Source organism: Perca fluviatilis, chromosome 11 (genome assembly GCF_010015445.1).
Source record: "Perca fluviatilis chromosome 11, GENO_Pfluv_1.0, whole genome shotgun sequence".
NCBI classification, from domain to species: Eukaryota; Metazoa; Chordata; class Actinopteri; order Perciformes; family Percidae; genus Perca; species Perca fluviatilis.
In genome coordinates, this window is record NC_053122.1 from 18,675,715 (window position 1) to 18,684,916 (window position 9,202).

General features: G+C 37.9%; 1 protein-coding gene across 2 annotated transcripts; it reads left to right on the plus strand.

The window, feature by feature from the left end:
- The first annotated feature begins 4,885 nt into the window (after positions 1-4,885).
- Positions 4,886-6,705, plus strand: LOC120568684 (apolipoprotein D-like). 2 transcript variants are annotated; one of them, XM_039816349.1, is made up of 5 exons: positions 4,886-4,935; positions 5,072-5,205; positions 5,427-5,548; positions 6,137-6,222; positions 6,357-6,705. In XM_039816349.1, the coding sequence occupies exons 2-5, from the start codon at positions 5,086-5,088 to the stop codon at positions 6,596-6,598; spliced, it is 570 nt and encodes a 189-aa protein (XP_039672283.1). In that variant the 5' UTR covers positions 4,886-4,935; positions 5,072-5,085; the 3' UTR covers positions 6,599-6,705. The 2 variants fall into 2 exon arrangements, with proteins under 2 accessions (XP_039672283.1, XP_039672284.1); XM_039816350.1 differs by having other exon boundaries at positions 4,931-4,950.
- Positions 6,706-9,202: the final 2,497 nt, after the last annotated feature.

Sequence of the window (9,202 nt, forward strand, 5' to 3'; positions counted from 1 at the left end):
TTAATTAAAGAAAGGACCAATATGTCAGACATTTCAAGCAGTTCGGTCAATATTTCTGGTTCATCTCACCAACAATGGGTCCTGATGCTTCACATGGAGGTTTCATTCCCCATAGTTACAGAAGCTTTAGTATACTCTTTTTCTTTTTCAATGCATTCGTCACCACAAGACTTAGTTCTTTTCTTCAGCAAACCTTGCAAAACCCGGAACGGTCTTCAGACCGTCTAATAGTCAGGAAATGTGCTAGTTTTGTAGACTATTTATTTTATTCTTAATTTAATAGTTTCTCAGACTATTTCTGTTCAATTGTAATTGTTTTGGTCTTCAGACCCTTTTGTTAGTTATCAAACTAACTTTGTTGACAGTCCACAGCCTGTCTCTTCTGTAATCTATTGTCACACTCGTATCAAAGAAATAATCAGAAATATGTCCGTTTCTGCAAAATGTCTCAAGCAGTTCGGTCCATATTTCTAGTTCATCTCACCAACAATGGGTCCAGATGCTTCACATGGAGGTTTCATTCCCCATAGTTACAGAAGCTTTAGTATACTCTTTTTTTCTTTTTCAATGCAGTCGTCACCACAAGGCTTAGTTCTTTTCTTCGGCAAACCTTGCAAAACCCGGAACGGTCTTCAGACCATCTCTAATAGTCATGAAACGTGCTAGTTTCGTAGACTATTTATTTTATTCTTAATTTAATAGTTTCTCAGAATATTTCTGTTCAATTGTAATTGTTTTGGTCTTCAGACCCTTTAGTTAGTTATCAAACTAACTTTGTTGACAGTCCACAGCCTGTCTCTTCTGTAATCTATTGTCACACCCGTATCAAAGAAATAATCAGAAATATGTCAGTTTCTGCAAACTCTCACTGGAATAATCATAAATTAAATTCTATTAATTGATCTAACCCCAAAGATCTGAGAGATAAAATATGTGAATAAAAGTTACAGTGCAGTATAAGAAATTAAACATTAAAGAGCAGTTATAGAATGTCATACAGTGTCAACTTCAGTATAAAAAATGATAAGAATTTAAAGAAAGAGCAGTTAAAACAGTTAAACATATAAAAGCAGATAAAATAGGTTATTTAAAGAAAGGCAACATCAAAAAGATAGGTCTTCAGCCTTGATTTAAAAGAACTGAGAGTTGCAGCGGACCTGCATTTTTTTGGGAGCTTGTTCCAGATATGTGGAGCATAAAAAAATGAAAGCTGCTTCCCCCTGTTTAGTTCTGACTCTGGGGACAACAAGTAACCTGTCCCAGACGACCTGAGAGGTCTGGGTGGCTCATAGTGTAGTAGCAGATCAGAAATGTATTTTGGCCCTAAACCGTTTAGTGATTTATAAACCAGCAAAAGTATTTAGAAATCAATTCTTTGAGGCACTGGAAGCCAGTGTAGAGACTTCAGAACTGGAGTGATCCACTTTCTTGGTTTTAGTGAGGACTCGGGCAGCAGCGTTCTGAATCAGCTGCAGCTGTCTGATTGATTTTTTAGGGAGACCTGTAAAGACACCGTTACAGTAAGTCAAGTCTACTGAAGATAAAAGCATGGACAAGTTTTTCCAATAATAATAGGCTGATTTTGTAATTGTCTTGATGTGGCTTTTAAAATTCAGGTCTGAGTCAACGACTACACCAAGATTTCTGGCTTTGTCTGTTGTTTTTAACATTGTCGTTTGAAGCTGAGCGCTGACTTTTAATCATTCCTCTTTAGCTCCAAAAACAACCACCTCAGTTTTTTCTTCATTTAATTTAAGAAAGTTCTGGCACATCCAGTCGTTAATTTGTTCAATGCACATATTCAGTTGTTGTATCGGGCTATAGTTCCCTGGCGATAAGGTTATGTAAATTTGTGTGTCATCCGCATAACTATGGTAACTTATTTTGTTGTTTTCCATAATCTGAGCCACTTTAGCTAACATTAGCTAAAGTCAGCCATTTTTAACCCTATCAAAAATACAGGGTACCGAGCATGACCATATATGGTATGGCTTTATCTGTATGACATTAGACCATCTCTGCTTTTTTGTATGATAATCCATCTACAGTTGTTGAGATTTATCACTCAAAACCAAACATGTCAGCCTCACAGTGGCACTAGAGGAAAGTTCATAGGGTCACCAAAGTCATTAAGGTTCATCTTCTGGGCAACATGAATGTCTGTACAAAATTGAGATTGAGATATTTTAATCCGCACTAAAGAAGTAAACCGACCAAAATGATTATCCAAAAACTACTTGAACAATCTACTGTAGTCATCGATAGCAGAACAGCTATCTAACTTTTACACAACCTGTCATGTAGATCTTTTCTGCCAGAGCAGAGGCCTCTTGAAACACCAACTTTTTCAGACATATTTGCAGGCTTATATTTGGGCCCATTCAATATTAATCCTGGAAACAACATGGATTATTAACTAGGCAAAATGACAATGAGTTTACACTTGTACATTAGTTGCAGCAGCAGCACCATGCAGACTCATTTGCTTATACCAACTGTCACTTGCATTTGGCACCGTAAACCTGAGGATGGAGCTTTCAACTGCCAGAGGCCTCTTCAAATAGAAAATGTAAACAGGTGCCAATTCTTACACAACTTCCTCAAAACAGCCTCAGGTGTAAATTGTCAATGTGAAATAAATTAATATGAATATGAGGCCTCGAGTCCAGCTCAAACCCCTGTCAGAATCAGAATCATAATAAGGCGTATTACCAAGTAAATTTTCAATTACATGGAAATTGCCTTGGTGTTTGGTGAATGGTTTAATTACTAGCTATTATTATCTACAAAATTAACAGTCTAGGATTTGCTAGCTACCATTAGCTAAAGTCAATATAGAGGAGAATTTTCACTCGCAAACACAAATGTCAACCACACAGTGGCACTTGAGGAAAAGTCATGGGGTCACCAAAGTCATTAGTGTTTATCTTCTGGGCAACATGAATGTCTGTAGACTATTGAGAATGAGACATTTTAATCTGCACTAAAGAAGTGGACCAACCAACATTATTATCCAAAAATTACTTTAACATCTACTGTAGTTATCAATAGCGGAACAGTTATCTAACTTTTACACAACCTGTCAATCAGATTTTTCTGCCAGAGGCCTCTTCAAATAGAAAATGTGAACAGGTGCCAATTCTTACACAACTTTCTCAAAATAGCCTCAGGTGTAAACTGTCAATGTGAAATAAGTTAATATGAGGCCTTGAGTCCAGCTCAAACCCCTGTCAGAATCAGAATCACAGGCGTATCACCAAGTACATTTTCAATTACAAGGAACTTGCCTTGGTGTTTGGTGCATACAATAAAGATATTACTTTAAGAGGAAATGTTGCCCCACTGAACAAGGAGGGCTAAATCTACCTAACTTCCGGCCATATTTGGCTGCTCCGTTCAGAGCTATTAGGCAATGGATTAAAAACCTAGAATACATTCCGGCATTAAACATATTAAACAGTCTCATACAGCTGAAGTGAGACATTGTAATCCAAACTCAGTGCTTCAGTTTACATTATAAGCGTCAGGCTCTGGTCGGGTTTGGACCAATAAATAGAATGCTTGTCGTGTTCTAGTCAGGCTTGGTTACTACTCTCCAGTTTAAGAAATATACGGCTTGAGCCGCAGTTCACTATCACCATCGTCACTCCTGTGCTGTGGTTACACCAGCACGTCATTCTTTTTACCAGGTGGCTCGCTATTTGGTGCCATCTTCTGCTGTTATGAATGTATATTGACAATATTGACATTTAAAAGTCTAGACCCCTGGACTAGCTCACCCAGTAATTCAATCAGGAGAGACTTCGTTTGCAGATATGCAAAAATATTTATTGTACAACTGCACCATAAAATGTACCAAGTCTTTTGGAGATTAGACTCCATCAAATTAATGATATTTTTAAAGGGGTATAGAACAGGAACAAAATCCCCAGATGGAGTCCAGACACTGGTGGGGGTGGAGAAAGAGACCAGAGACCAGACCAGAAAAATAAAAATAAGTCTAAACCCCACTTTTTGAGACATTTCCAGGCTTATATGCGGACCATTACGGTATCAATCCTGGAAACAATATTGATGATTAACTAGGCAAAATGTCACTGAGTTTATAGATGCACATTAGTTGCAGCAGCAGCACCATGCAGACTCATTTGCTTCTACCAACTGTCACCTACACGTGGTGCGTAAACCTGAGGATGGAGCTTTCAACTGAGGTGCTCTAAACTTGACAGAAGAGGCACAGAGAATCAGAGGTAATATTAATGTTGGTTTGATATGATGCGTTATATGTTCTTTTTTAACATTTGTTGTCGAAATGGAATTGACTTTAACTGAACTGATCTGAATGGTTTAATTGCTAGCTAGTATTATCTAGAAAATTACCAGTCCAGCACTTGCTAGCTAACATTAGCTAAAGTCAGCCATTTTTAACCCTGTCAAAAATATAGGTTACCGACCAAAGGTACTGCTATAACATTAGACCATCTCTGCTTCATTTGTATGATAATCCATCTACAGTTGTTGAGATTTTTCACCTAAAACCACAAATGTGAGCCTCACAGTGGCACTAGAGGAAAGGTCATTGGGTCACCAACGTCAGTAGGGTTCATCTTCTGGGCAACATGAATGTCTGTACAAAACTGAGATTGAGATATTTTTATCTGCACTAAAGAAGTGGACCGGCCAACATTATTATCCAAAAAACTACTTGAACAATCTGCTGTATGTTATCGATAGCAGAACAGTTTAAAGAGCAGGCCTCTTTAAACACAAAATGTTAACAGATGCCAATTCTTACACAACTTCATCAAAAGAGCCTCAGGTGTAAATATGAATGTGATATAACTAAATTAGAATATGAGGCGCTGCAGAAACACGGTCACTGAGCTATAAAAACTGCACCAAAACTCAGAACTTCACTGCTACCCGGTAAGACAGGTAAGCAAGTAGCAGGTGTGATGCTCTCCTTTTCTCCACCAGCATCTCTGTTTGTGAATATAGTATCTAAATTAATTTATTATCTTTAATTCTGAAATCTAAAAAAACTTAACAGTCTTTTTCTTGTTCTACACAGGTTGTAAAAAAAAGATGAACACCATCCAGGTGATTTCCCTTACCCTGCTGTCCGTTCTGGCGGCCAATGCTCAGTTCATCATGCCAGGAAGATGCCCCAAGCCTGCTGTTCAAGAGGACTTTGATGCTACCAGGGTGAATACCTAAGCTTTTAATTTTGATATATTCTGTAGCGAAACAAGGTAGAATTTCAGTTTCATTTTTTAATTTAAATTCCATAAGTTAACAAATGAGGCGTTCCCGGGCGACTGCTTTTCCCACTAGACATACATTGCCACTTAATGCCTCAAGATTCTGCAGCTCTTCATTAAGAATTGAATGTGGTGTTTTTTATGTTCCTTGTGCTTCCTCTGCAGTATGTTGGTAAGTGGTATGATATCCAGAGACTGCCAAATACCTTCCAGAAGGGGGAGTGCGCCACTGCCACCTACACCTTGAGCCCTGGATTTGGATTTGGTGCTCTCAACAGAGAGCTGCTGTGAGTACTCCAGCTGCATTAAAATTATTTTTTTAAGAGTTGAACACAATAAATTTACTTAATGGAGCTTAAAGAAAGAGATACAGGAGTTAGTTCTATTAAACTGTACAAGCTAAAAGAATAAAGTTTTGTGCAGCCAGTACCAGTTAAATTTGTCAGGAAGTCTTATTTTCTTATTTTATATTTTAAATATATTCCATCCAGTAAATGACTGTAAATTACATTACTTCAAGGAAATGTTAATTTACTTGAGTATTTCAACTTCATACTTGAACTCCACTACATTTATTTGACAGCTGAAGTTACTTTACAGATTAAGACTGTACAGACATATGATCAAGTTATAAAATATGATGCTGTGCTGTAGATTGAACTATCCAACAGTATATAAAGTATTTAAAGTGTGCTCCATCTTTATCAGCTGTGACAATACAATCCTCTGTCTTAAAGCATCAGTAATAATATTCACATAATATAACTCTGTGAAAGGGACCGTTCTGTCCAACAAGTACTTTTACTTTAATACTTTAAGTACATTTTACTGTTAATATCTTAGTACTGTATCTTTTTACTGCCTGTTTCTTTTAGTGCTGATGGGACCATTATATCCGTCATTGCCTCTGCCATAGCAGAAGATCCCTCTGAGCCTGCTAAGCTGCAGATCTTTTATGAGAGTAAGAACGCCTAATTATTACAACCTGGAAAGATTACTATTCCAACACTTTCACTTGCAGTTGAGCGGCATCTTTAACAATACTTTACATGTGAAAACAGAAATTTTGAAAACTTTACTCTCCTGTCCCCCCAGACGATGCCCCTGTTCCTTACTGGGTTCTGTCCACCGACTACGACAACTACGCTCTGGTCTACAGCTGCATCGAACTCGGGGCGATGCACGCGGCACATGCCAGTATCTTGAGCAGGCAGCCCACCCTGCTTGAGGAGACAATCAAGGAGCTACATGGCACCCTGTCCTCTTTTGGAGTCGGAGTGGATAAGCTGCTCACCACCAACCAGGATGCAGCTTCCTGCAGCGCCATGAACCAGTAAACAGATTGAGATAGTCTCTACAGATTGTGGTGCATTGTGGTGCTTTTGATTGTACTTTCACTGTTTGTTTCAAACTAAGTCAATGCAATAAACTTATTTTATCGGCATCTGTGGGCCTTTGTTCTGGTCTGAATACAGTATTGATAATTAATTAACTGATCGTCACTAGGGATGCAACGATCTTACTTTTTCAGTCCTGATACTGATACCGATACCGATGCCAGGGCTTTGTGTATCTGTCGATACCCGATACTGATCCGATACCGTTGCTGAATTAATAATAAACTGTATACCTTCCACCTTATACCTTCCTTCCACCATGTGGAAGAGACTAAAGGCACCAGACCTTCCTAACTAAACATTACTTTCCTAACTAAGACAAAATAACATAGATGTAATGTATTGAATTCTTATTTATTTGTTATTTAAAAAACAATTGTGCATTCAAATCGAAAATATAATGTAATCAAACTTCTTAAACTAAATTTAAATAAATCATAATGGGCCTTCAATAATAGGCCACCTTTATATAGGTTTATAATGGCTTATTCTACTGTCAGGAGTACATAGAATATCACAAAAACATGTTAATGTCATCATGTTTACTAAAAGCTTTCATTAAGGGTTTGCTTGGCTCCACGACATTATACAATAACTTTATATGAAGGAGAATTCATGAAACAGTTACAGAAGCTAAACTATTTTTATTGTGCAAACTGCAAACTAGTAAAATACACTCAAATCAAATGAATAGCCTACACATACAAACAACTTTAACATTGTTTCCCTTTCAAAACAAAATAGTTGTAAGCTAGTTGTATAAACTACGGTGGCCGGGAAGTGCAATGCAACATTACAAAGAATGAAACACTTTTACAAAGCTTGAGACAAATTTACATTTTGGAAAACAAATTTACATTTTAGAAAACAAATTAACATTTTGGAAAACAAATTTACATTTTAGAAAACAAATTAACAAGATGCAAAACACTTTTACCAGTCCTGAAACAAATTTACAAATGACAGATTCTTCACGGAAAGGGAATGTACCACATACCGGAAGTGATGAGGTGTTGTATACATGTCGCCTTGACTACGGCAGTTATGGATCGAATGCGTCAATAGAGCCGCCATCTTGGAACAGGGGAGGCACTCCCTTATATACTGTCTATGGGCCGTCTTTAATGCATCAGCGTCAATGTAGGCAAAGGTCTAACGGAAATAAAATCACTATAAATCGTCAAAATCTCATGCGATGTTGTAGTTTTTTTATACAAAAAGACAAAGAGACTAATTAAGGTGTTAATACAAAGAATATTTATTATAATCAGTTCACAGATATGAGTAGCTACAAACGGAAACTTCACCCTTCTGAACTAAGAGGTTCTGCTTCAAAGTGAAATTTAAACAGACTGAAATGTCCAGGCTCACTCCCCCACTAATGATTCATTTATTTCTGCATGTAGTTATTCATTTAACGAGACTTAAAGTCATGTTTCGTCATCCACAGTCCGAGTCCCGCCAGACTCCCTTTAGGAAACCTGTGATTTAAACTTCAGCAGGTTGTGACAGTCCGCTCCGCTCAGTCCTGGATCTGATTCTCCCGGGCTTCCCTTCCCTCCAGCGGGCCCAGCAATACGGCCTGGGTCTCCAGCTGCGTGGTGTCGGTTTTGGCTCCCAGGAATGGGCAGTGAGCTCCAGGTCCTGCAGCTGCAGACGGACTCAGCTGCCCCCCCGCTGTAGCTTCGATCCGGCCGCGGCTGTCGATACGTTCCCCGTTTTTCCAATGTTTCCGTCAGGTCCGCGTCCTTTAAAAACTCAAAACACCGACCACACGTAAAGTCACCATAAACTTCATTCACGCCATATACTCACTCACAACAACACAAATTGACTGCGCTCACCAGCAACACCCGCAACACCTCATCACTTCCGGTATGTGGTACATTCCCTTTCCGTGAAGAATCTGTCATTTGTAAATTTGTTTCGGGACTTGTAAAAGTGTTTTGCATCTTGTTAATTTGTTTTCTAAAATGTAAATTTGTTTTCTAAAATGTTATTTTGTTTTCCAAAATGTTATTTTGTTTTCCAAAATGTAAATTTGTTTTCTAAAATGTAAATTTGTTTTCTAAAATGTAATTTTGTTTTCCGAAATGTAAATTTGTTTTCTAAAATGTTATTTTGTTTTCCAAAATGTAAATTTGTTTTCTAAAATGTTATTTTGTTTTCCAAAATGTTAATTTGTTTTCTAAAATGTAAATTTGTTTTCCAAAATGTAAATTTGTCTTGAGCTTTGTAAAAGTGTTTCATTCTTTGTAATGTTGCATTGCACTTCCCGGCCACCGTAGATATGTCTTTAACGTTAGCACAGTAACGTTAGCACGGTAACGTCACCACGGCCGAGTAACGTTAGAGCGACGGGCAACAACAGTGGCTAAATTATGTTCGATTTTTTAGAAACAAAAAACTTCGGAATAACAGACGGCTCCTCTCTTGAGCATACGTTGTTTTGGTGTATCTCCGGTCTTTCTTCATCCTCTAGCTAACTTTTTTCTCGGTTCTTGAATGTGCAGTAGCAACCGGAGCCTCTCCCAGCTTAACAGA

Coding starts and splice junctions, on each gene's coding strand:
- LOC120568684 (XM_039816349.1), top strand. CDS start 5,086: ATGAACACCATCCAGGTGATTTCCCTTACCCTGCTGTCCGTTCTGGCG. Junction 5,206..5,426: donor AGGACTTTGATGCTACCAGG/GTGAATACCTAA, acceptor CTTCCTCTGCAG/TATGTTGGTAAGTGGTATGA. Junction 6,223..6,356: donor GCTGCAGATCTTTTATGAGA/GTAAGAACGCCT, acceptor CTGTCCCCCCAG/ACGATGCCCCTGTTCCTTAC.